The 26,510-nt window shown below is 45.1% G+C and overlaps 11 protein-coding genes across 11 annotated transcripts; all 11 read right to left on the reverse strand.

Moving 5' to 3' along the window:
• Nucleotides 1–622: 622 nt before the first annotated feature.
• On the reverse strand, nucleotides 623–1,249 carry ATC70_007214 (uncharacterized protein; the record flags this gene model as incomplete). The annotated part of the gene is made up of 1 exon (XM_064826478.1): nucleotides 623–1,249. The coding sequence occupies one exon, from the start codon at nucleotides 1,247–1,249 to the stop codon at nucleotides 623–625; it is 627 nt and encodes a 208-aa protein (XP_064679975.1).
• A 321-nt stretch (nucleotides 1,250–1,570) lies between these two features.
• On the reverse strand, nucleotides 1,571–4,911 carry ATC70_007215 (uncharacterized protein; the record flags this gene model as incomplete). Its single annotated transcript, XM_064826479.1, has 2 exons — nucleotides 1,571–3,831; nucleotides 3,975–4,911. The coding sequence occupies 2 exons, from the start codon at nucleotides 4,909–4,911 to the stop codon at nucleotides 1,571–1,573; spliced, it is 3,198 nt and encodes a 1,065-aa protein (XP_064679976.1).
• A 562-nt stretch (nucleotides 4,912–5,473) lies between these two features.
• On the reverse strand, nucleotides 5,474–10,173 carry ATC70_007216 (uncharacterized protein; the record flags this gene model as incomplete). Its single annotated transcript, XM_064826480.1, has 2 exons — nucleotides 5,474–9,197; nucleotides 9,245–10,173. The coding sequence occupies 2 exons, from the start codon at nucleotides 10,171–10,173 to the stop codon at nucleotides 5,474–5,476; spliced, it is 4,653 nt and encodes a 1,550-aa protein (XP_064679977.1).
• Nucleotides 10,174–11,445: 1,272 nt separating this feature from the next.
• Nucleotides 11,446–12,606, reverse strand: ATC70_007217 (uncharacterized protein; the record flags this gene model as incomplete). The annotated part of the gene is made up of 1 exon (XM_064826481.1): nucleotides 11,446–12,606. The coding sequence occupies one exon, from the start codon at nucleotides 12,604–12,606 to the stop codon at nucleotides 11,446–11,448; it is 1,161 nt and encodes a 386-aa protein (XP_064679978.1).
• An 808-nt stretch (nucleotides 12,607–13,414) lies between these two features.
• ATC70_007218 (uncharacterized protein) lies at nucleotides 13,415–14,581 on the reverse strand (the record flags this gene model as incomplete). Its single annotated transcript, XM_064826482.1, has 1 exon — nucleotides 13,415–14,581. One exon carries the CDS (start codon nucleotides 14,579–14,581, stop codon nucleotides 13,415–13,417), a length of 1,167 nt encoding a protein of 388 aa, XP_064679979.1.
• An 848-nt stretch (nucleotides 14,582–15,429) lies between these two features.
• PAN1 (actin organization and endocytosis protein) lies at nucleotides 15,430–18,255 on the reverse strand (the record flags this gene model as incomplete). Its single annotated transcript, XM_064826483.1, has 1 exon — nucleotides 15,430–18,255. The coding sequence occupies one exon, from the start codon at nucleotides 18,253–18,255 to the stop codon at nucleotides 15,430–15,432; it is 2,826 nt and encodes a 941-aa protein (XP_064679980.1).
• Nucleotides 18,256–18,773: 518 nt separating this feature from the next.
• Nucleotides 18,774–19,754, reverse strand: ATC70_007220 (uncharacterized protein; the record flags this gene model as incomplete). The annotated part of the gene is made up of 1 exon (XM_064826484.1): nucleotides 18,774–19,754. The coding sequence occupies one exon, from the start codon at nucleotides 19,752–19,754 to the stop codon at nucleotides 18,774–18,776; it is 981 nt and encodes a 326-aa protein (XP_064679981.1).
• A 778-nt stretch (nucleotides 19,755–20,532) lies between these two features.
• ATC70_007221 (uncharacterized protein) lies at nucleotides 20,533–21,702 on the reverse strand (the record flags this gene model as incomplete). Its single annotated transcript, XM_064826485.1, has 1 exon — nucleotides 20,533–21,702. One exon carries the CDS (start codon nucleotides 21,700–21,702, stop codon nucleotides 20,533–20,535), a length of 1,170 nt encoding a protein of 389 aa, XP_064679982.1.
• A 528-nt stretch (nucleotides 21,703–22,230) lies between these two features.
• ATC70_007222 (uncharacterized protein) lies at nucleotides 22,231–24,063 on the reverse strand (the record flags this gene model as incomplete). Its single annotated transcript, XM_064826486.1, has 1 exon — nucleotides 22,231–24,063. The coding sequence occupies one exon, from the start codon at nucleotides 24,061–24,063 to the stop codon at nucleotides 22,231–22,233; it is 1,833 nt and encodes a 610-aa protein (XP_064679983.1).
• A 157-nt stretch (nucleotides 24,064–24,220) lies between these two features.
• Nucleotides 24,221–25,501, reverse strand: ATC70_007223 (uncharacterized protein; the record flags this gene model as incomplete). Its single annotated transcript, XM_064826487.1, has 4 exons — nucleotides 24,221–24,437; nucleotides 24,512–24,790; nucleotides 24,850–25,448; nucleotides 25,493–25,501. 4 exons carry the CDS (start codon nucleotides 25,499–25,501, stop codon nucleotides 24,221–24,223), a joined length of 1,104 nt encoding a protein of 367 aa, XP_064679984.1.
• A 74-nt stretch (nucleotides 25,502–25,575) lies between these two features.
• THI6 (thiamine biosynthetic bifunctional enzyme) lies at nucleotides 25,576–26,490 on the reverse strand (the record flags this gene model as incomplete). Its single annotated transcript, XM_064826488.1, has 1 exon — nucleotides 25,576–26,490. One exon carries the CDS (start codon nucleotides 26,488–26,490, stop codon nucleotides 25,576–25,578), a length of 915 nt encoding a protein of 304 aa, XP_064679985.1.
• Nucleotides 26,491–26,510: the final 20 nt, after the last annotated feature.

Here is a 26,510-nt window from a genome sequence, read left to right on the forward strand (position 1 = left end):
AACTTGTAATAAATAACAAGCTTAAATATAGCAGCTTGATAGACTGTTTCAGAAACACGTTCATGATGTAGGTTACATGAAACTGTTGTTTGAATCGGTAAGCTCATAATGAAACAATGCTCTAACATTATCATGTGTCGCTCACGAAAGCTCAATTTTTATATAATCACAACTGGTTACTAAAAAAGGCAAAGAATATACCAAAAAGGGAAATGGGTGCGCGTAGGGTACAAAATTTTGTACATTAGATATGTTTATTATTTTGGTCCAGTTTAACATGGATCGGGGATGTAGCTCAGTTTAACGTTGATTTTTATTATATACATGAATTCAATGGGCACTCGATGGGAGCATTAGCCTAGAATTCTAGAAACAAAAGAGTAGCAGGTACAAAAAACCCTTAAGGGGACACTAACTAAGAAAAAGGGAAAAAGGAAAGTGTGGTAGTGGCAAAGGAACGGCATGAATACTGGTATTGTTGATTTGATCTGGAGGAATGACCAACGGATGGGAACTTTGATAATTACTTACCACCGTGGCATCGCACCGAGAAAACAAAACAACAAACGTTCATCAATGAAGAGACTATCTAGCAGAGAACCATAACAACCCTGAATCAAGATCAGCAGGGATGACAGCCAGCCGGATGCACTAAACAATCAATGGCATGAAGCAGAGCAAGCAAAGCAGACCAATAAGATGGAGGACCATCAGAGGCTTTCACAGGTAAGCAATTAAGGGCATAGTCTATACGATGAATACCAGGAGGAGCCACAGGCAGAGCATCGAGAAGTGTTCGATCCAGAGCACGGCATGTCAGAAAGTGATTTCGAGATATAAAATCACCCATCACGCACGGACACTCTTCACGCATGTTTGTGAAACGTCCAAGACGCCAGCGAACAAGGCGACTTCGAGCAGATCGACCAATTGGTAGGTACAAAATGGGATCTGGACGAGATACAGAACGACGACAAGCACGGAGGAGGGTCTGGGTACCAGAAACAGCAGCAGCAGCAAGTTGATGATCTACTTGATCTTGCCAATACGAATCAAAGACTTCAGTAAGACCAGCAGTGGTGAATGGCGGCGGATCAGGTAGTGTCAGATACAACGGGTTTTGACAAATAAATCTGTCTAGACGAGTGTACAGTAATCCACGACGAAGCAGAACCAACAAGCAATCATCAGGGAGAGTATCAGCACGAAGAGCATAACGTGTTGCCAGGACATTATATCGATGCTTCATGCTGGGAATACAGGTCAAATGTTTGGCAACATTGTACCACGTACTACCAACAAACATACCAACCAATCGATTTTGCAGAGCATCAAAGAGCCTTGAAGTCACGGAAAGAGAGATGAGATATAGCTAAGCCGTATTCCAGCTTGGGTCGAATAAAGCTTTTATACAAACGAGCACAAAGCAACAGAGAAAAACCATTTCGATTGACACCAACCGAATTCAATAATGCTATTGTCTTGATAGCACCAGAAGCACGCAGATTGAGAATCCCAGGGGCATACAGACCTTTATATCTAAACGGCATACCAAGATACGTGAATTCCTCTACCACAGGAAGAGGTTCACCGTATAGAGACAATGGATGACGAGTAGAGGCAGTAGGAGCACAAAGTACAGCGCATTTTGATGGTTTCCATCTGTAGCCAAGAGAGAACGAGTGATCTGAAGCGACATCCAACATGGTTTGCACATCAGTACGAGAGCCAAATATGGCCACATCATCAGCAAAGAGTAACTATTGATATGAACAGGATGCATTCCGGGTGGAGATACCATAGTACCACGGTTGACAGCAGCACGAAGAACAGCAGGCAGAGAGTTGATGTACAGAGAGTACAAGTGCGGACTGAGCACTGAACCTTGGAGTACACCAGTAGCAGGCGAAAAAGGGTCAGAGTTGTGGTTTGCAATCAGTACAGAGACTAGTACATCATCGAACATATTGATCAATAAACTAAGGATTGGACGAGGTAGTGAAGAATGAGCAAGAGCATCCCAAATAACGTTGCGATCCACTGTATCGTATGCAGATTTGATGTCCAGAAAGGCTACAACAGGATAGTGGTGATGAGTGAGGAAGTAGTCATGCATCAAGTCATGTAAACAGAGGGCTTGATCCAGAGGACTACGTTGTGGACGAAAACCACCTTGAGCAACATCAAGTGCAGGCGAATGTTCATCAAGAGCAGGCATCAATGAAAATTCAAACAATTTACGCATCACCGAAGTGAGCGAAATTGGACGAAAGTTTGCAGGATCAGATACATCACCTTTCTTGTAAATGGGAAAGACCTGAGCATGACGCCACAATACAGGAGTGTACGACCATTGAGAGCAAAGCGTAAATAGCAGAGACAATACGGGTGCAATGTCAGATGCTAGAGCCTTCAGCATTTCAGCTTTCAGATGATCAGGACCAGGAGCTTTTCCATTTGGCAATCGCTTAATCAGAGAGACAATAGTATCAGCATCAAACAGATTTGTAACAGAGGGATCATTGTAGGGTAGATCCGATACATTCGGTTCAGGAGCAACAGGACGAGAAGCAGAGTTAAGGAGTGTACCATTGTATACAGATGCAAGATGTGATGCCATTGCTGTTACTGAAGCAGCTGGACCATCTGGATGGCTATAAGTAGCAGAGGATTCTTTGTTTCGCTTTATGCGTTTGATAGCAGCAGTAGCTTTAGAGAAATCCTTTTCCAGATTAGAGCAGAATGTGTTCCACGACTTTCTTTTGGCAGCCTGTATCAGAGAGCGAAAACGTCTAAGAGCAGTTTGATATATACCCCATGTTTCAACTTTGGCAAAGCCACTTGCCCATCGCCATCGACTATATGAGGCATCTCTTTCACGAGCTGCATCTTCAATTTCTTGTGTCCAGTACTTTTTCCAGTGACCAGGGCGACCAGATTTCACACCAATTGACCCGTCAAGAGATTCATACAAACAACAATTCAGAGAATCATTGAGTGCATCAATATCAGGACGAACTCCATCAGGAGCAGAGACCAAACCAGAGAGAGAATCAACCAAAGGAGCAACAGAAGATCGAAAGGATTCACGAAGCAAGCCCAAAGGCCGCTTTTTCCTCAATTTCGAGAGCTTCCATTGCCGTCTAGGGGCCAAACCACCAGAGTTACCAGAACCAAGAGTATCATCGGGAGGGGGCACATACTCGAAAGTAAGTATCATCAGCCGATGATCAGAACCAAGGGACAGATCAGAGTCAACCACCAGTTGAGAATTCAACATAGCCGTCTCGCCAATGTTGGTAAGGAACAGATCAATGATGCTGTGTACCTCTTGTTGTCGCCGAAATGTTGTAAAGGTGGGTGTACCATAAGCTAGAGACTCATTGAGGATCGACAACGAAGCCTCCTCAATCCATGGTAGTAGAGAGTTACCACGGGGATTAGCAGTAGTATCACCTAGTAGAGATCCAAAGCGAGCATTGAAATCACCACAAAGGATTGTATCACTAGTTATAGGTAACGAGCGAAGGAGCGAGAGCACCTTATCCGAGGATAAGGGTGGAGGCAGATACACACAATGAACCGTAAGGGTGCCAACCTTAAGGGACAGAGTGTGAGGATTGTAAGACGGGAGTTGAGAGACAGAGAAAGGACAGGAAGGAGAGACAAAGGCTGTAACACCACCAGAACCACGGCCAAAAGCGCCAGGTACTTTTGTGCCATATAGATGGAATTGAGACCAGTCGGAAGGGAAAGAACCAGATAGAAGCCAAGTTTCAGTGACAAGGAGAACATGCGTATCCAATACATGTGAGAGGACATCGTGCACAACTGATTGACGGAGACCATTGGCATTCCAAAGGGAAAGAGAGACAGGAAAGGAGTGGACGGGGTTGTTGTTGATATGACTCTGATGTATTATAGAGCTCATTAGAGTTCCATAGCAGAGTCATTGCTGTCAGAAGCTTTTCTACGCTTGAGCAAGAATTGAGCCTTCTTGGGTTCTTTTTCAGCAAGGCGGCCCATGGCTTCGGAAACAGCTGTATCAAGTTCCTCTTGGGAAATCCATCCAGCAGAGACAAAGTATTTTCCAACACCACTGACATTGAGAGGACGAAGGAAGGAAAGAGTTTGCAGAGCACGAGTGTTTGTAAACTCGTAGATCAGTTGTTCTCGATCCGCAATAGCAAGGTTTGCATATTGAGGATCAGCAATGTGCTTGGGATCCAGAGGCTCAAAATTCTCGATGAGCTCAGCTTCGCACTTGTGCATGTAAGCAAGAAAAGTGTCGACATATTGGATATGGACCAGAACTCCAATAACACCAGAAGCAGGGAAACAAATGTCGAGAACACGACCAGTATCAACACCAACCTTACGGAGGGTAGCACGAACCTCAGAGCGCTGGATCTTACCAGATCTACCAAGGTAGACATATTGGTATCCCTGTTGGCCCTTAACAGCAGCAGATTGGAAGAGACGGCCAGCAGCAAGACGGCGTTTGGCTGTACGAACAGGATCAGGGCGTTTAGCTCCAGAGCGAGCAGCAGAGAGATAACTACCTTTAGTGGCAGTATCGGTAGCAGTAGTGGTACTAGCAGTAGTAGCAGGATCTTGGGACTGTACGACCTGAGAGATGAACGGACGTTCCTGATCTACCTCAGGTGTAGGGGCTTGAGTAGTTCCACGTGATAGTTGGCCCTGTAATTCTTGAATTACCAGGTCCTTGGCCAAAAGATTTTTTTTTAGGGCTTGGTTTTCCTCTTCTAACTTGTTCATACGCTCCAAGAGGTGGTCATGTTCATGTACTTTCTCCTGAACTGAGGCAAGTTGCTGCTGAATGTGCTCAAGTAACATGGGCAACTGACTGATGTCAAAACCTTGTAGGCTTTGAGAGATTGGCGTAGTCATTTTGTGAAAAATTACTAAGATTCAAAGAAACTGGCAAGTTGTTCAACAAGACTGAAATTAATATACAATAAACTATGGATAAACGCAAGTCTACTGCTGTAATTTGGTATTGTTTGGTGAACTAGTTGTCGAGATAAACCGCTTTTATAGTGAGGAAATACTTTTTACCGGGGGAAGGTGGCAAAAAGTGATGAAAAACGGAAAGAGATGGGGATGTAGCTCAGGCGAAAATGTATGTGTTTATTAAAAGCAAGAAGAAATTAATAAAGTAAAGGCTAAATGCATTCGATCTTTTGATCATTATTGCTAGCACTTGGGAGGCGAATGTGAGTAAGTGTCAGAACCAAGGTTCTGGGATTCAGGGAGCGACAAATATTTCAGGAACGCTATGCAATATTTGAATTGTCTGGGTGGTGGGTGGGAGGCACATGGCTAATAAGAAAGATCAAAGACAACATGAATTCCCTCGCATCGTGCGTAAAAGAGTGTAGCAGTGGAGGGGCAAACAGAGGAAGCAGATCACAATCGGTTCACCACAGAGCAGGATGTCAGTAGACGCATGTTAGGCCGGGGAAGCCCACACTTGTCCTGGAACTGGATCCGTTGTGTAATCGCCATCGGGATTACAGAGCTGGTCAAAATGCCACAGCAAGGTACAGAGATCAGACCACCAGGGTGGACAATTGGAAGGAGATGAGGAGGATGGAATCAAGTTCAAAGCATGGTCAATGATGGTGCCGGTGAAGTCAGCAGGCGGAACAGGAAGAGACAGAAGCAAAGTAGGTGGCAAAGTGGGGCATTCATGTAGATGGCGACGGGATGTATGATCTTCATTGCATGCACAAGGTCGTGGCTTACCCGGAAGCCATCCCATTCTATAACGAATAAGACGACTACGACAAGGACGACTGGCAGGTACATACATAACAGGATCAATGCCAATAGTGGGTCGGCAAGCACGGATCAGCACCATGTCTGTTTTTGTCAGGAACTCAGCGTGCCAATGTTGGCGTTCAGCAAGGAACCATTGTTTCATGTGACGTTGATTTGCAAAAGGTACTTCGTCAAGCGCGCGGGCAGCCATGTGTTGCTTTTTTAATCTTTTCAAAGATGAACCAGGTAGAGAATCAGAGAGCAGTATCAGCAGGCCATCTTCTGGGAGGAATTGTGAACGCAAGCAGAATTGAGTCACCAGTATAGCAGCACGTTGTCGCATCAGAGGCAGATTTGTCATGTGTCGAACCACCATGGTGGAAGCAGCACGATGGCCACCAAATATCATGCGGAGGCATGTATCTTGGACCTTTTCAAGAGCCTTGAAGTCAGCAACACGCATATTGGCAATGCCAATACCATATTCCAGTTTAGGTCTGATGAATGAAGCATACAACTTGGTGGAGAAGAGCAGAGGGAAGCCAGAACGATTGCATCCAATGGAGTTAAGCTGAGCCATCGAAGCCATGGTACCACGCTGACATTTCTTGACAATAGATGCTGTGCAGATGCCCTTGCGGTCAAATGGAATACCGAGATACACAAATTCATCGACAACAGGAAGAGATTCTCCATACAAGGTCAGGTCAACAAAGGTAGATGAGGTGGAGGACGGTGGATTGATGATAGCACATTTGGCAGGAGCCCAGCGATACCCAAGTGCAAGGGAATGTGATTCAGCTAGTGTCAGCATCTGTTTTACTTCACGAGCAGAACCTAGAATAGCAACATCATCAGCATACAATAAAGCATTAATAGCAATATTAGTAGCATGAGTGGGTGTTATGACGGACCAAAGAGGAGAGGGAGCACATGATGGTGATGTTGACATGACACGAGTGGTGGAGGACGATGCAGCTTGACGCAACAAAGCTGGCAGTGAGTTGATAAAGATACTGAATAAGTGGGGACTAAGGGTGGAGCCTTGAAGCAATCCAGTATGCAGTGAGAGTTCTTGGGACACGCATTGCTGATTCAGCACTGAAATAGAAACATCGTCAAACAAATTGGAGAGCAATGAGACAAGTGGCATTGGAGCATTGGCAGAGAGCAGCGAATTCCAGATCACACGGCGATCAACAACATCATAGGCACTCTTGATATCAAGGAAGCACACAGTTGGCCAGTGGTAGTGTTGGTTCTGGTAGTCTTTCATTAAGTCTTGGAGACTAAGAGCACCATCAAGTGCACTTCTTGCGGATCGGAAACCATTCTGGGCTACATCTAATGGTGGTGAAATGGTGAGGACAAGGGGAGCAAGGCACATTTCAAAGAGTTTTCTCAGTGTACTAGTCAATGAGATGGGCCGAAAGCTTGATGCCTCCGTGACAGGTCCCTTCTTGTAGATGCTACAAACATTACCATGACGCCAATCCGCTGGTGTGTAAGACCATTGATAGGTCAGAGCAAAGAGGTATGACAGAACAGTGGCAAGTGGTTTCTGAATGGGTTTCAGCATTTCACCACGAATTGAATCACGGCCAGGTGCTTTACGGTATGGCAACGACTTGATCTGCTGAATGATATGGTCAATACTAATAATCTCGTCAAAAGCTTCGTTGTGGACCGATGCTGAGACAACACGACCTGTTGGGTCAGAGTCATCATGTGGTAGAGTTCTATGTGAGAGGTATGATGGGATGAAAGGAGAAGCATGCGGATTCAATGTACTGATGTCACCATTTGCCAGACGAGTACCACCAAGATGGGAGGCTGACTGAGGAGGAGGAACACCATATGGCAGATGTCTACCATGTGTAGCAAAAGGGCATGGAGGTCGATTTGTTGGGAGATTGGATCCAGCATAAATGGTAGCAAGGTGATCACGCATAGCATTAGCACCAGCTTGAGCACCGTCCACATGTAGATACCCTGATTGTCTTTGTCGCCTGGATTTGATCAACTTGATTTTTGACATAGCCTTTGAAAAGTCTTGCTTGAATAAAGATTCACAGAATGCGTGCCACGAAACCTGTTTAGCTCTACGAAGGGCTTGTTTAAACTTTTGATGTGCTTCCACATGTTGATTCCACCAATATGCCTTGTCCAATGAAGCGGGACAACGACGATATTTACGATAGAGAGCTTCACGATGATCACAGAGCCGTTGAAGATCGAGGGTCCAGAATTTCTTCCAAAAGTTGGGTCGCTGGGATTGCCGAGTAACGGATTCATCCAGTGCCTGATATATACAATTGGTGAGATCACTGTTGAGGGTATCGATTGGAGGTTGTGTATCAGGTGGTGAGCGCACAAGCGAGATCAGCTGTTGTAGCAACGGTTGAGAGAGGGCTGTAAAGCGTTGTGCATACAAATTGCGTACATCCGTTTCTTGTAGACGTGAGAGCTTCCATAGGAGACGAGGTGATGGTGATGGCGTAGCAGGCATAGCAAGAGCAGGTTCGTTTGAGTGGTAATCAAACGTCAGAGACATCAGTTTATGATCAGATCCCAAAGACAAGTCAGAGTAAATACTAATTGAGGAGGAAGAAGGTGGAGATGAGGTATCCAGAGAGGCAAAGGAAAGTGATTCTACATTTGAGATGTAGTAATCGACAATGCTACTTACATTCCGCCCACTACGACGGTCCTCAAAGGTAGGTGTAGAGTGGGCTAATTGACAGTTCAAAACGTTTAATTGATTATCGGCACAGTACTCTTGAAGTAGACGACCACGGTTATTTGTAGAGGAGTCACCAACAAAGCTACCCATGCGGGCATTCAGATCGCCACAGATGATTGTGTCATGATCCAACGGGATCGCATTCAGGATGGAAGAGACATTTTCAGTATAGAGATCCGCTTGCTCAGGTGGTATATACAGACAAATGAGCCGAAGTTCACGACCAAGTTGAATACCCAAAGCAAACTCTTGAAGAGCAGAGGGCAAAGGCGTCTGAAATGCTGTGAGGGGACAGGAAGGGTTGATCAAGCATGTAATGCCACGAGAGCCACGACCACCGCCTGCGACAGTGACGCCAGGTAAGTGGAATTGCTGCCAATTGGTGGGTAGTCGGATGGGATGGCGGTTCAGCCATGTTTCGGTAATGAACAGCACAGAGAAGGATAGGCAATAACGGAGAACATCATCAATGGTGGTATCTCTGAGACCGCGAGCGTTCCAGAGGCCAATGGTGAGTGGAGTGAGTTGAGAAGCGCTATTAATGACTGGAGCCAAAGCTGTAGGAGGAGGAGGAGTAGTAGGTATAGTGTTATTGAGTATAGTTGGTATTGATGAGGACGGATTAGAAGCAGAGAGAGGATGGTCAGGGAGCGAGGAGGATGTATAATGACTGAGAGGACTCTCAATCATTAATACTCTTCTTCGTCGGAATCAGACATGTCAACATCAGATGAGCCAGAGCTTTTCTTGAAACCAGAAGAGCCAAAGATGTTATTGACAGGGGCGACAGAATCAATGTATTCAGTGGTGGTCCAACCATTTTCCAAAAAGTGATTAGCAACAGAAGCAAAAAGACGAGAACGACGATTGGCAAGGTAGACAAGAGACTTGGCACAACGATTGATTTGCAGGTCAAAGGCAGCATCCTCACGCTTAGAGAGGGACATCTCTTTAAACTTGGGGTCAGCGAGGTGTTTGGGATCAGTAGGATCAAAGCCTTCCACAACATTGATGTTGTTCTTGGTGAGAATGGAGACGAGGTTGTCCTTGTATTGCAAATGGACTAGGACGCCAATGATGTTTCTAGCAGGGAACGTTACATCAATGATACGAGAAGCATCAGCTTTGATCAGATGCAAGTTGTTGCGGACTTCAGTGCGAGTGAAGCGGCGAGAGCGGTTAAAGTACACCGTTGTGTAGCCTTTTGGCCCTTCAGGAGCCAAGTTAAAACCACGAGTAATAGCTTGGCGATGTTTGTCAGTTACATCGGCAGGGTTGCGAACCTTTTTGGAACGTTTGATTACTTCGGTCCAAGAGTTGTTGGGAGTCTTTTTGGTGGCATTGGGTGCTTGTTGGGTGGACTGTGTAGCTGAAGAATGGGGTTTGGGTTGCTGTTGAATACCTGATTTGGGTTGCGCTTGAGTGGTTGTGGAACCTTGTTGAGAGTTGAGTTGCTGACGCAGACGCTCATTCTCTTGGGTCAGGGATTCATTTTGTTTTTGGAGATTCAAAATAGTGGTTTTCAAGGCATTTAGCTCTTGCAAAGCACTGTTGTGGGCAGAGATGTCTTGTTGCATGGTCAATACTAGTCTCTGCAGATCCATCTGCGACATGAGAGTAGCTGGTGTATCGGTGTCCATTGTCATTGTTGATCGATACAAAGGTGTTGAGATGTCGAAAGAAAAATATGATGTTTTTTGTGGGTTTTTCAAAAAAGATGAATATCTGTTCGATCGAGCTGGGGTTTTCACAGGTTATACTTCAAGTACTAGGCACTTAATGTATGCTCGTTTGGTGATTACTGCTTTGTTTACTACTGCTTGGATACACTTATTGGAATTTTCTAATCACGTGGTACCTGAATTTTTGGCGGAACGTAATATAAAATTTCAAAAGCGAAAGAAAGGTGGGGATGTAGCTCAGTTTAATATTGGTTTTTTATTTATTTACAAATGTAGTCAACTGCGGAATCGGTATGATCATATGTTGCAAGACTAACAGTGATTCGGCGGGAAAAAGCATGTTTAAATTAAAGGTTGAGGGGAGCTGCTAAAAGGGAGGGGACCAGTAAAGTAAACGGCATCAAAACCCACCAGAGAGGAGGAGAAACAGAGGGAGGAATAGCAATGGCCGCGCCGCAAGACGGGGGAGACGAACAGGACTCAAGGTAGAAACCGGCCAGACGCACCGCAGCACACATAAACGTGCAAGCACAAATACCGAGTAACATGCCAGGTTAGAAAGGCGGAAAATATGGATGCGAAGGTGGGATTCGAACCCACGACCTCTCGGCATACTCACTGCTTCCGCATGAAGCTCTAACCAAGTGAGCCATTCAAGCATCCATGGGGATGTAGCTCAGGCGAAAATTTATGGTTGTTTATTGATTACAATGAATTAGCAATGTAAAAAATATAGACTTATATGCATGCGATCTTTGGATCATTAGTTGCAAGTCCTGAGAAGCGACGTACAGCAAAAAAGCTTAAATTGATAGTTTGATCTCCATGCAGGAACAACATGCAAGTGTCCAGAAAAGGGAAAAAAGGTCCTAAACTAAAAACTAAACTGGTAAAAAAAGAAGTACAGGCAGGAAAAAGGAGTAAAACAAGTGAGATAAAAGGGTAGAGAATAAGAAGCTATGGTGTATGAGACATGCAATTGAGGATACCTCGATGTTCAGACAGCAGCACAGACAAAATAAACCCACAGACCTCAGTGGCACAAAAAAAGCAAGAAAAAAAAGGAGAAAACGAGGCATTTGCATATAACAAAATGAGTAGAGAGACAAGGACCAAACGAGAAAGAAGCAGAGAAGGAGGACAAAGTGAATGCAGACACTACCACAAAGGCAGCAGAAATAGAAACAATGAGAGTGGGAATGAGAGAGCAAAACGATTTTAACAACAAGGTGTCAATCAGTTATCAGAAGACTCTGACATTTCAAGATCCTTGGTAGCAGAGAGAGTTGGGGAGACAGCATAAGCCAAGAGAGAGGCAGTTTCAGCATCATGATGCAAGAGGTAGCCAAGATAACTCAAACGTTGTTTCTTGGCTAAACGCTCTTGATCAGAGGATCGGGATGGTGGTTTAGCAGCAGCAGAGGAGGAGGAACGAGCAAGCATTTCTTCTTTCAAAATGGCATCAAATTGGGCTTGGTTGATGCGATCATACAAAAGAAAAGAACGAGCAACAGAAACACGGACAGAGCGACGGACAAAAGACAGCGAACGAAGGCAGCGAAGGTTTTCGACCTCAATGGCCTTTTGGACACGCAGATCACGAGAGAGAGAAGCAAATTTGGGATCTTTGAGATTGACTGGATCACATGGATCAAAGTCAATCAACGGAGAAGAGCCACGACCATGTAGATGCATGGCTTTGGTGAGGGTGAGAACATAGTCGTTGTGAACAAGGAAAGAAATCACATTCTGTACAGGATATTGAATATCCAGCACACGAGAGTTATTCAATCCTACGCCTTGAACAAGGCGACGCAGCTCAGAAAGACGACGGCGGACAGGAGTAGCATAGTACACAAATTGATAACCAGATGGTATATCACTTTGAGGAGCAAAAAGACGAGCAAGAGTAGCGGATGCCTTGGTGGCAGATGGAGGAGGACGAGCAGCAGGCTTCTTCTTACGCTTTGCACCTGCATTGGATGCAACGACGGCAGCAAAAGATGGTTGTGCTGTAACTTGAGATTGGGAGTAGCTGGGGGTAGACTTGGAGGCAGATGTTGTTGATGGTGGTGTTGGAGTGTTCGACGATACAACGTCTATGGTGGTAAGAGCAACATTGGTGGTGGATTGAGCGTTGATAGCTGCCAATTGAGCCGCAAGGGCGTCTCTAGCAGCCTCTGATTCAGCCAGGGCTGTTTTCAACTGCGCAATTTCAGCATGGGCAGATTCTAATCTGCTCAAACGATGTCTGACCTCAACCATAAAGGTCGACAACGCAGTTTGATCAGTGGCCGAAGCAGGTGGGAGGGAAGTGAGACCAAAGTCAATCGAGTTGGGGTCAACATCGATCGAAGATGTGAAATGAGATGCTTTGGAGAGGTCTTGAGGTTGCATTTTCTTTGCTTTTAAATGTTGAGAGATATCAGCAGCAAAGAAAGGTGGAGAGAGGGTTGAAATTGGCCTTTTTTGACCGGACGAAAGGGTGTCAGCAGGTGTAATCTTATTAAAAGTGTTTTGCTCGGTTATGGTATTGATATAGCAAGTACTTGATGAGAGATGATGGGTTATAGGAATCTTCGATATAATTCGGGCTATGAAAGTATATAAAAAATTCTTTAGCGGAAAGAAAGGTGGGGGATGTAGCTCAGGCGAAAATTTATGGTTGTTTATTGATTACAATGAATTAGCAATGTAAAAAATATAGACTTATATGCATGCGATCTTTGGGTCATTAGTTGCAAGTCCTGAGAAGCGACGTACAGCAAAAAAGCTTAAATTGATAGTTTGATCTCCATGCAGGAACAACATGCAAGTGTCCAGAAAAGGGAAAAAAGGTCCTAAACTAAAAATTAAACTGGTAAAAAAGAAGTACAGGCAGGAAAAAGGAGTAAAACAAGTGAGATAAAAGGGTAGAGAATAAGAAGCTATGGTGTATGAGACATGCAATTGAGGATACCTCGATGTTCAGACAGCAGCACAGACAAAATAAACCCACAGACCTCAGTGGCACAAAAAAAGCAAGAAAAAAAGGAGAAAACGAGGCATTTGCATATAGCAAAATGAGCAGAGAGACAAAGACCAAACGAGAAAGAAGCAGAGAAGGAGGACAAAGTAAATACAGACACTACCATAAAGGCAGCAGAAACAGAAACAATGAGAGTGGGAATGAGAGAGCAAAACGATTTCAACACCAAGGTGTCAATCAGTTATCAGAAGGCTCTGACATTTCAAGATCCTTGGTAGCAGAGAGAGTGGGGGAGACAGCATAGGCCAAGAGAGAGGCAGTTTCAACATCATGATGCAAGAGGTAGCCAAGATAACTCAAACGTTGTTTCTTGGCTAAACGCTCTTGATCAGAGGATCGGGATGGTGGTTTAGCAGCAGCAGAGGAGGAGGAACGAGCAAGCATTTCTTCTTTCAAAATGGCATCAAACTGGGCTTGGTTGATGCGATCATACAAAAGAAAAGAACGAGCAACAGAAACACGGACAGAACGACGGACGAAAGACAGCGAACGAAGGCAGCGAAGGTTTTCGACCTCAATGGCCTTTTGGACACGCAGATCACGAGAGAGAGAAGCAAATTTGGGATCTTTGAGATTGACTGGATCACATGGATCAAAGTCAATCAACGGAGAAGAGCCACGACCATGGAGATGCATGGCTTTGGTGAGGGTGAGAACATAGTCGTTGTGAACAAGGAAAGAAATCACATTCTGTACAGGATATTGAATATCCAGCACACGAGAGTTATTCAATCCTACGCCTTGTACAAGGCGACGCAGCTCAGAAAGACGACGGCGGACAGGAGTAGCATAGTACACAAATTGATAACCAGATGGTATATCACTTTGGGGAGCAAAAAGACGAGCAAGAGTAGCGGATGCCTTGGTGGCAGATGGAGGAGGACGAGCAGCAGGCTTCTTCTTACGCTTTGCACCTGCATTGGATGCAACGACGGCAGCAAAAGATGGTTGATTTTCTGGAGACAAATTGGTGGCAGAGGTAGCATTGGTGCATGTAGTTGATGCTGATGCTGTTGTGGTGGTAGTAGTGACAGGAGGTGGGTGGGATGATGATGGTTTGGGAGCCAGGCTAGTTGTAGTACCAGTAGCAGCTGCAAGTTGGGCTTCGAGAGCGTGACGATCAGCTTCAGACTCTGCCAGGGCTGTTTTTAACCGCTCAATTTCGACATGGGCGGTTTCCAGACGAGCTAAGCGATTTCGAACCTCAATCATAAAGGTTGAAAGTTGCTGTTCACTCGCTGGAGAGGCAGATGGAGGAGTTGTTGTTCCAAAATCAGTTGAAATGTTGATGATATCAACTGATGTTTGTGGATGATGGTGCTGAGAGGTTGGCGAGAGTGTCATTTTCTTTGTTTTCAACTGTTGAGTGAAATCTACAGCGAAAAAAGGTGGAGATCTTGAGGAACTTGGCCGTTTTTGACCTGGAGAAAGAGAGGACGCAGAGCTTAATGCCTGGTTTACTTTGGTGTCGTCTGGAATGATGTTCTTGCTATGTATTGTATGGAATTGTAGAGTTGGGTCAATTTTTTCAATATTACTGGGCTTCAATGTATTAAAAAAATTGGTTAGCGGAAAGAAAGGTGGGGATGTAGCTCAGTTTAACGTTGATTTTTATTATATACATGAATTCAATGGACACTCGATGGGAGCATTAGCCTAGAATTCTAGAAACAAAAGAGTAGCAGGTACAAAAAACCCTTATGGGGACACTAACTAAGAAAAAGGGAAAAGGAAAGTGTGGTAGTGGCAAAGGAGCGGCATGAATACTGGTATTGTTGATTTGATCTGGAGGAATGACCAACGGATGGGAACTTTGATAATTACTTGCCACCGTGGCATCGCACCGAGAAAGCAAAAACAACAAACGTTCATCAATGAGCAGAAAACCAGAGGGGATGTAGCTCAGTTTAACGTTGATTTTTATTATATACATGAATTCAATGGGCACTCGATGGGAGCATTAGCCTAGAATTCTAGAAACAAAAGAGTAGCAGGTACAAAAAACCCTTAAGGGGACACTAACTAAGAAAAAGGGAAAAAGGAAAGTGTGGTAGTGGCAAAGGAACGGCATGAATACTGGTATTGTTGATTTGATCTGGAGGAATGACCAACGGATGAGAACTTTGATAATTACTTACCACCGTGGCATCGCACCGAGAAAACAAAGCAACAAACGTTCATCAATGAAGAGACTATCTAGCAGAGAACCATAACAACCCTGAATCAAGATCAGCAGGGATGACAGCCAGCGGATGCACTAAACAATCAATGGCATGAAGCAGAGCAAGCAAAGCAGACCAATAAGATGGAGGACCATCAGAGGCTTTCACAGGTAAACAATTAAGGGCATAGTCTATACGATGAATACCAGGAGGAGCCACAGGCAGAGCATCGAGAAGTGTTCGATCCAGAGCACGGCATGTCAGAAAGTGATTTCGAGATATAAAATCACCCATCACGCACGGACACTCTTCACGCATGTTTGTGAAACGTCCAAGACGCCAGCGAACAAGGCGACTTCGAGCAGATCGACCAATTGGTAGGTACAAAATGGGATCTGGACGAGATACAGAACGACGACAAGCACGGAGGAGGGTCTGGGTACCAGAAACAGCAGCAGCAGCAAGTTGATGATCTACTTGATCTTGCCAATACGAATCAAAGACTTCAGTAAGACCAGCAGTGGTGAATGGCGGCGGATCAGGTAGTGTCAGATACAACGGGTTTTGACAAATAAATCTGTCTAGACGAGTGTACAGTAATCCACGACGAAGCAGAACCAACAAGCAATCATCAGGGAGAGTATCAGCACGAAGAGCATAACGTGTTGCCAGGACATTATATCGATGCTTCATGCTGGGAATACAGGTCAAATGTTTGGCAACATTGTACCATGTACTACCAACAAACATACCAACCAATCGATTTTGCAGAGCATCAAGAGCCTTGAAGTCACGGAAAGAGAGATGCGATATAGCTAAGCCGTATTCCAGCTTGGGTCGAATAAAGCTTTTATACAAACGAGCACAAAGCAACAGAGAAAACCCATTTCGATTGACACCAACCGAATTCAACAATGCCATTGTCTTGATAGCACCAGAAGCACGCAGATTGAGAATCCCAGGGGCGTACAGACCTTTATATCTAAACGGCATACCAAGATACGTGAATTCCTCTACCACAGGAAGAGGTTCACCGTATAGAGACAATGGATGACGAGTAGAGGCAGTAGGAGCACAAAGTACAGCACATTTTGATGGTTTCCATCTGTAGCCAAGAGAGAACGAGTGATCTGAAGCGACATCCAACATGGTTTGCACATCAGTACGAGAGCCAAATATGGCCACATCATCAGCAAAGAGTAAACTATTGATATGAACAGGATGCATTCCGGGTGGAGATACCATAGTACCACGGTTGACAGCAGCACGAAGAACAGCAGGCAGAGAGTTGATGTACAGAGAGTACAAGTGCGGACTGAGCACTGAACCTTGGAGTACACCAGTAGCAGGCGAAAAAGGGTCAGAGTTGTGGTTTGCAATCAGTACAGAGACTAGTACATCATCGAACATATTGATCAATAAACTAAGGATTGGACGAGGTAGTGAAGAATGAGCAAGAGCATCCCAAATAACGTTGCGATCCACTGTATCGTATGCAGATTTGATGTCCAGAAAGGCTACAACAGGATAGTGGTGATGAGTGAGGAAGTAGTCGTGCATCAAGTCATGTAAACAGAGGGCTTGATCCAGAGGACTACGTTGTGGACGAAAACCACCTTGAGCAACATCAAGTGCAGGCGAATGTTCATCAAGAGCAGGCATCAATGAAAATTCAAACAATTTACGCATCACCGAAGTGAGCGAAATTGGACGAAAGTTTGCAGGATCAGATACATCACCTTTCTTGTAAATGGGAAAGACCTGAGCATGACGCCACAATACAGGAGTGTACGACCATTGAGAGCAAAGCGTAAATAGCAGAGACAATACGGGTGCAATGTCAGATGCTAGAGCCTTCAGCATTTCAGCTTTCAGATGATCAGGACCAGGAGCTTTTCCATTTGGCAATCGCTTAATCAGAGAGACAATAGTATCAGCATCAAACAGATTTGTAACAGAGGGATCATTGTAGGGTAGATCCGATACATTCGGTTCAGGAGCAACAGGACGAGAAGCAGAGTTAAGGAGTGTACCATTGTATACAGATGCAAGATGTGATGCCATTGCTGTTACTGAAGCAGCTGGACCATCTGGATGGCTATAAGTAGCAGAGGATTCTTTGTTTCGCTTTATGCGTTTGATAGCAGCAGTAGCTTTAGAGAAATCCTTTTCCAGATTAGAGCAGAATGTGTTCCACGACTTTCTTTTGGCAGCCTGTATCAGAGAGCGAAAACGTCTAAGAGCAGTTTGATATATACCCCATGTTTCAACTTTGGCAAAGCCACTTGCCCATCGCCATCGACTATATGAGGCATCTCTTTCACGAGCTGCATCTTCAATTTCTTGTGTCCAGTACTTTTTCCAGTGACCAGGGCGACCAGATTTCACACCAATTGACCCGTCAAGAGATTCATACAAACAACAATTCAGAGAATCATTGAGTGCATCAATATCAGGACGAACTCCATCAGGAGCAGAGACCAAACCAGAGAGAGAATCAACCAAAGGAGCAACAGAAGATCGAAAGGATTCACGAAGCAAGCCCAATGGCCGCTTTTTCCTCAATTTCGAGAGCTTCCATTGTCGTCTAGGGGCCAAACCACCAGAGTTACCAGAACCAAGAGTATCATCGGGAGGGGGCACATACTCGAAAGTAAGTACCATCAGCCGATGATCAGAACCAAGGGACAGATCAGAGTCAACCACCAGTTGAGAATTCAACATAGCCGTCTCGCCAATGTTGGTAAGGAACAGATCAATGATGCTGTGTACCTCTTGTTGTCGCCGAAATGTTGTAAAGGTGGGTGTACCATAAGCTAGAGACTCATTGAGGATCGACAACGAAGCCTCCTCCATCCATGGTAGTAGAGAGTTACCACGGGGATTAGCAGTAGTATCACCTAGTAGAGATCCAAAGCGAGCATTGAAATCACCACAAAGGATTGTATCACTAGTTATAGGTAACGAGCGAAGGAGCGAGAGCACCTTATCCGAGGATAAGGGTGGAGGCAGATACACACAATGAACCGTAAGGGTGCCAACCTTAAGGGACAGAGTGTGAGGATTGTAAGACGGGAGTTGAGAGACAGAGAAAGGACAGGAAGGAGAGACAAAGGCTGTAACACCACCAGAACCACGGCCAAAAGCGCCAGGTACTTTTGTGCCATATAGATGGAATTGAGACCAGTCGGAAGGGAAAGAACCAGATAGAAGCCAAGTTTCAGTGACAAGGAGAACATGCGTATCCAATACATGTGAGAGGACATCGTGCACAACTGATTGACGGAGACCATTGGCATTCCAAAGGGAAAGAGAGACAGGAAAGGAGTGGACGGGGTTGTTGTTGATATGACTCTGATGTATTATAGAGCTCATTAGAGTTCCATAGCAGAGTCATTGCTGTCAGAAGCTTTTCTACGCTTGAGCAAGAATTGAGCCTTCTTGGGTTCTTTTTCAGCAAGGCGGCCCATGGCTTCGGAAACAGCTGTATCAAGTTCCTCTTGGGAAATCCATCCAGCAGAGACAAAGTATTTTCCAACACCACTGACATTGAGAGGACGAAGGAAGGAAAGAGTTTGCAGAGCACGAGTGTTTGTAAACTCGTAGATCAGTTGTTCTCGATCCGCAATAGCAAGGTTTGCATATTGGGGATCAGCAATGTGTTTGGGATCCAGAGGCTCAAAATTCTCGATGAGCTCAGCTTCGCACTTGTGCATGTAAGCAAGAAAAGTGTCGACATATTGGATATGGACCAGAACTCCAATAACACCAGAAGCAGGGAAACAAATGTCGAGAACACGACCAGTATCAACACCAACCTTACGGAGGGTAGCACGAACCTCAGAGCGCTGGATCTTACCAGATCTACCAAGGTAGACATATTGGTATCCCTGTTGGCCCTTAACAGCAGCAGATTGGAAGAGACGGCCAGCAGCAAGACGGCGTTTGGCTGTACGAACAGGATCGGGGCGTTTAGCTCCAGAGCGAGCAGCAGAGAGATAACTACCTTTAGTGGCAGTATCGGTAGCAATAGTGGTACTAGCAGTAGTAGCAGGATCTTGGGACTGTACGACCTGAGAGATGAACGGACGTTCCTGATCTACCTCAGGTGTAGGGGCTTGAGTAGTTCCACGTGATAGTTGGCCCTGTAATTCTTGAATTACCAGGTCCTTGGCCAAAAGATTTTTTTTTAGGGCTTGGTTTTCCTCTTCTAACTTGTTCATACGCTCCAAGAGGTGGTCATGTTCATGTACTTTCTCCTGAACTGAGGCAAGTTGCTGCTGAATGTGCTCAAGTAACATGGGCAACTGACTGATGTCAAAACCTTGTAGGCTTTGAGAGATTGGTGTAGTCATTTTGTGAAAAATTACTAGGATTCAAAGAAACTGGCAAGTTGTTCAACAAGACTGAAATTAATATACAATAAACTATGGATAAACGCAAGTCTACTGCTGTAATTTGGTATTGTTTGGTGAACTAGTTGTCGAGATAAACCGCTTTTATAGTGAGGAAATACTTTTTACCGGGGGAAGATGGCAAAAAGTGATGAAAAACGGAAAGAGATGGGGATGTAGCTCAGGCGAAAATTTATGGTTGTTTATTGATTACAATGAATTAGCAATGTAAAAAATATAGACTTATATGCATGCGATCTTTGGATCATTAGTTGCAAGTCCTGAGAAGCGACGTACAGCAAAAAAGCTTAAATTGATAGTTTGATCTCCATGCAGGAACAACATGCAAGTGTCCAGAAAAGGGAAAAAAGGTCCTAAACTAAAAATTAAACTGGTAAAAAAGAAGTACAGGCAGGAAAAAGGAGTAAAACAAGTGAGATAAAAGGGTAGAGAATAAGAAGCTATGGTGTATGAGACATGCAATTGAGGATACCTCGATGTTCAGACAGCAGCACAGACAAAATAAACCCACAGACCTCAGTGGCACAAAAAAAGCAAGAAAAAAAGGAGAAAACGAGGCATTTGCATATAGCAAAATGAGTAGAGAGACAAAGACCAAACGAGAAAGAAGCAGAGAAGGAGGACAAAGTAAATACAGACACTACCATAAAGGCAGCAGAAACAGAAACAATGAGAGTGGGAATGAGAGAGCAAAACGATTTCAACACCAAGGTGTCAATCAGTTATCAAAAGGCTCTGACATTTCAAGATCCTTGGTAGCAGAGAGAGTGGGGGAGACAGCATAAGCCAAAAGAGAGGCAGTTTCAGCATCATGATGCAAGAGGTAGCCAAGATAACTCAAACGTTGTTTCTTGGCTAAACGCTCTTGATCAGAGGATCGGGATGGTGGTTTAGCAGCAGCAGAGGAGGAGGAACGAGCAAGCATTTCTTCTTTCAAAATGGCATCAAATTGGGCTTGGTTGATGCGATCATACAAAAGAAAAGAACGAGCAACAGAAATACGGACAGAGCGACGGACAAAAGACAGCGAACGAAGGCAGCGAAGGTTTTCGACCTCAATGGCCTTTTGGACACGCAGATCACGAGAGAGAGAAGCAAATTTGGGATCTTTGAGATTGACTGGATCACATGGATCAAAGTCAATCAACGGAGAGCAGCCACGACCATGTAGATGCATGGCTTTGGTGAGGGTGAGTACATAGTCATTATGAACAAGGAAAGAAATCACATTCTGTACAGGATATTGAATATCCAGCACACGAGAGTTATTCAATCCTACGCCTTGAACAAGGCGACGCAGCTCAGAAAGACGACGGCGGACAGGAGTAGCATAGTACACAAATTGATAACCAGATGGTATATCACTTTGAGGAGCAAAAAGACGAGCAAGAGTAGCGGATGCCTTGGTGGCAGATGGAGGAGGAGGACGAGCAGCAGGCTTCTTCTTACGCTTTGCACCTGTATTAGATGCAACGACGGCAGCAAAAGATGGTTGATTTCCTGGAGACGAAGAGGTGGCAGAGGTAGCATTGGTGCATGTAGTTGATGCTGGTGCTGTTGTGGTGGTAGTAGTGGCAGGAGGTGGGTGGGATGATGATGGTTTGGGAGCCAGGCTAGTTGTAGTACCAGTAGCAGCTGCAAGTTGGGCTTCGAGAGCGTGACGATCAGCTTCAGACTCTGCCAGGGCTGTTTTTAACCGCTCAATTTCGACATGGGCGGTTTCCAGACGAGCTAAGCGATTTCGAACCTCAATCATAAAGGTTGAAAGTTGCTGTTCACTCGCTGGAGAGGCAGATGGAGGAGTTGTTGTTCCAAAATCAGTTGAGATGTTGATGATATCAACTGATGTTTGTGGATGATGGTGCTGAGAGGTTGGAGAGAGTGTCATTTTCTTTGTTTTCAACTGTTGAGTGAAATCTACAGCGAAAAAAGGTGGAGATCTTGAGGAACTTGGCCGTTTTTGACCTGGAGAAAGAGAGGACGCAGAGCTTAATGCCTGGTTTACTTTGGTGTCGTCTGGAATGGTGTTCTGGCTATGTATTGTATGGATTTGTAGAGTTGGAGCAATTTTTTTAATATTACTGGGCTTCAATGTATTAAAAAAATTGGTTAGCGGAAAGAAAGGTGGGGATGTAGCTCAGTTTAACGTTGATTTTTATTATATACATGAATTCAATGGGCACTCGATGGGAGCATTAGCCTAGAATTCTAGAAACAAAAGAGTAGCAGGTACAAAAAACCCTTATGAGGACACTAACGAAGAAAAAGGGAAAAAGGAAAGTGTGGTAGTTGCAGAGGATCGGCATGAGTACTGGTATTGTTGATTTGATCTGGAGGAATGACCAACGGATGGGAACTTTGATAATTACTTACCACCGTGGCATCGCACCGAGAAAGCAAAAACAACAAACGTTCATCAATGAGCAGAAAACCAGAGCGATCCAGGATCTGGATCTGGTGGGATCACAGCCAGAGGATGCACAAGGCAATCAATGGCATGCAACAAAAGGAGCAAAGCAGACCAAAAGTACGGTGGACCAGCTGAAGCTTTGTCTGGAAGACAGTTCAGAGCATGGTCAATGCGATGTACACCAGGTGGAGCAGGTGGCAAAGCATCAAAAAAGGTACGATCCAGAGCACGACATGTCAGAAAGTGATCTCGGGAGATAAACTCACCGGTAGTGCACGGACATTCTTCACGCATATTGGTGAAACGTCCAAGACGCCACCGCACAAGACGACTACGAGCAGATCGACCAATAGGCAGATACAGGATGGGATCTGGACGAGAGACAGACGGACGACAAGCACGAAGGAGAGTCTGAGCACCAGAAACAGCAGCAGCAGCAAGTTGACGATCTACTTGATCTTGCCAATACGAATCAAAGACTTCAGTAAGACCAGCAGTGGTGAATGGCGGCGGATCAGGCAGTGTTAGATACAACGGGTTTTGACAGATAAATCTGTCTAGACGAGTGTACAGTAAACCACGACGAAGCAGAACCAACAAGCAATCATCAGGGAGAGTATCAGCACGAAGGGCATAACGTGTTGTCAGAACGTTATATCGATGCTTCATGCTGGGAAGACAGGTCAAATGTTTGGCAACATTGTACCATGTACTACCAACAAACATACCAACCAATCGATTTTGCAGAGCATCAAGAGCCTTGAAGTCACGGAAAGAGAGATGAGATATAGCTAAGCCGTATTCCAGTTTGGGACGAATAAAGCTTTTATACAAACGAGCACAAAGCAACAGAGAAAAACCATTTCGATTGACACCAACCGAATTTAACAATGCCATTGTCTTGATAGCACCAGAAGCACGCAGATTGAGAATCCCAGGGGCATACAGACCTTTATATCTAAACGGCATACCAAGATACGTGAATTCCTCTACCACAGGAAGAGGTTCACCGTATAGAGACAATGGATGACGAGTAGAGGCAGTAGGAGCACAAAGTACAGCACATTTTGATGGTTTCCACCTGTAGCCAAGAGAGAACGAGTGATCTGAAGCGATATCCAACATGGTTTGCACATCAGTACGAGAGCCAAATATGGCCACATCATCAGCAAAGAGCAGGCTATTCACGCAAACACTAGGCATCCCAGGTGGTGATACCATAGTACCGCGACTGACAGCAGAACGAAGAACAGCAGGCAGAGAGTTGATGTACAGAGAGTACAAGTGAGGGCTGAGCACTGAACCCTGCAATACGCCAGTAGCAGGCGAAAAGGGAACAGAGGTGTGATTTGCAATCAACACAGACACGAGTACATCATCGAACATGTGGATGAGCAAACTGAGAACTGAACGAGGCAGAGAGGAACGAGAGAGAGCATCCCAAATCACTCGACGATCCACGGTATCATACGCTGATTTGATGTCTAGGAAAGCAACCACAGGGTAGTGGTGGTGGGTGAGGAAGTAGTCGTGCATCAAGTCATGTAAACAGAGGGCTTGATCCAGAGGACTACGCTGTGGGCGAAAGCCACCTTGAGCAACATCAAGTGCAGGCGAATGTTCATCAAGAGCAGGCATCAGAGAGAATTCGAACAATTTACGCATCACCGAAGTAAGCGAAATTGGACGAAAGTTTGCAGGATCAGATACATCACCTTTCTTGTAAATGGGAAAGACTTGAGCATGTCGCCATAGGGCTGGTGTATACGACCACTGAGAGCAGAGTGTAAAGAGCAGAGACAATACGGGTGCAATGTCAGATGCTAGAGCCTTCAGCATTTCAGCTTTCAAATGATCAGGACCAGGAGCTTTCCCATTTGGCAAACGCTTAATGAGGGAGACAAGTGTATCAGCATCAAATAGACCCAAATCAGCGGTGGACACATCATAAGGCAATCAGAGAAATTGGACGGAGCAGCAAGGCGAGACGCATTATTCAACAGGGAGCCATCATAGACAGAGGCAAGATGGGACGCCCATTTGTGTTGACAGAGGCAGTTGGACCGTCTGGATGACTGTACGTTGCAGAGCATTCCTTGTTTCTTTTAATGCGCTTGATTGCAGCAGTAGCTTTCGAAAAATCCTTTTCCAAATCAGAGCAAAACTGATTCCACGATCGACGCTTAGCAGCTTGTACAAGAGAACGAAAACGCCTGTGAGCAGCTTGATAGAGATTCCATGTTTCGACTTTGGCAAAACGGACTTGCCCACCTCCATTCTACTATACATAGTATCTCTTTCACGAGCAGCATCCTCAATTTCCTGTGTCCAGTACTTTTTCCAGTGGCCAGGACGACCAGATTTCACACCAATTGAGCTATCCAGAGATTCATACAAACATTGATTCAAAGAATCGTTGATTGCATCAATATCTGGACAAACACCAGGGGGAGCAGACACCAAACCAGAGAGAGAACCAACCAAAGGAGCAACAGAAGTTCGAAAGGATTCACGAAGCAAGCCCAAAGGCCGCTTTTTCCTCAATTTCGAGAGCTTCCATTGCCGTCTAGGGGCCAAACCACCAGAGCTACCAGAACCAAGAGTATCATCGGGAGGGGCACATACTCGAAAGTAAGTACCATCAGCCGATGATCAGAGCCAAGAGACAGATCAGATTCAACCACCAGTTGAGGATGTAACAGAGCAGCCTCGCCAATGTTTGTAAGAAACAGATCAATGATGCTATGAACCTCTTGTTGACGTCGAAAAGTTGTGAATGTGGGTGTACCAAATGCTAAAGACTCATTGAGAATGGAAAAAGAGGACTCCTCCAGCCATGGCAGTAGTGAGGTACCACGAGGATTAGCATTAGTATCACCCAGTAGAGATCCAAAGCGAGCATTGAAATCACCACAAAGGATGGTATCACTGGTTACGGGTAACGAGCGAAGAAGCGAGAGCACCTTATCCGAAGATAAGGGTGGAGGCAGATACACACAATGAACCGTAAGGGTGCCAACCTTAAGGGACAAAGTATGTGCATTGTAAGACGGAAGTTGAGAGACAGAGAAAGGACAGGAAGGAGAGACAAAGGCAGTAATGCCACCAGAACCACGGTTAAATGCACCAGGTACTTTAGAGCCATAGAGGTGGAATTGAGACCAGTTAGTAGGGAAAGAACCAGAGGTTAGCCAGGTTTCAGTGACAAGCAGTACATGAGTGTTCTGAACATGATGGAGAACATCATGTACTGTTGATTGACGTAGACCATTGGCATTCCAAAGGAGAGAGAGACTTGAAAGGAGTGGACTGGGTTGTTATTGGGAGTATGACTAGTAGCTATGTTACTCATTAGAGTTCCATAGCAGAGCCATTGCTGTCATGATCTTCCTTTTGACGCTTGAACAAGAATTTAGCCTTTTTGGGCTCCTTCTCGGCAAGACGACCGATAGCTTCAGAGACGGCTATATCTAGCTCTTCTTGAGAGATCCAGCCAGCAGAGACAAAGTATTTGCCAACGCCACTAACGTTGAGTGGACGAAGGAAAGAGAGGGTTTGCAGAGCACGGGTGTTGGTGAATTCATAGATCAATTGCTCACGCTCTTCAATGGCAAGATCAGCATATTTGGGATCAGCAATGTTGTTGGGATCCAAGGGTTGAAAGTTTTCAATGTGATCAGCTTCACATTTGCGCATACAGGCGAGAAACTCCTCTACATATTGGATGTGGAGCAAGATGCCAATGACGCCAGTGGCAGGGAAACAGATGTCTAACACACGGCCAGTATCAATACCAGCTCGGCGAAGTTGGTAACGAACCTCAGAGCGCAGGATTTTACCAGAGCGGCCTAGATACACATACTGGTATCCTTGTTGACCTTTGGTGGTGGCGGTTTGGAACATACGACCTGCAGCAAGACGTCGCTTGGTAGTACGGGCAGGGTCACGATGTTGGGCACCTTTACGGGCAGCAGATGCGTAGCTACCTTGAGTAGCATCGGGTTGGTGAATAGTAACAAGCTCTTGGGTTGGTGTTACCTGAGAGCTGGATTGAGCACCTTGATTGGTGCGGCGGGATGAGAGTTGGCCCTGTAATTTTTCAATTGCAAGGTCCTTGGCCTGTAACTGATTTTTCAATTCTCCATTTTCCTTTTCCAAAAGGTCCAGGCGAGCAAGGAGATTGTCATGTTGCTGTACTCGCTCGGTGAGAGAGACCAGTTGTTGCTGTTGTTGTTGAACAGTTTGGATGAGCTGATTCAAATCCATAGATTGCTGATTATTGTTGA

Source organism: Mucor velutinosus (genome assembly GCF_035048745.1).
Source record: "Mucor velutinosus strain NIH1002 chromosome Unknown tig00001550, whole genome shotgun sequence".
NCBI lineage: Eukaryota > Fungi > Mucoromycota > Mucoromycetes > Mucorales > Mucoraceae > Mucor > Mucor velutinosus.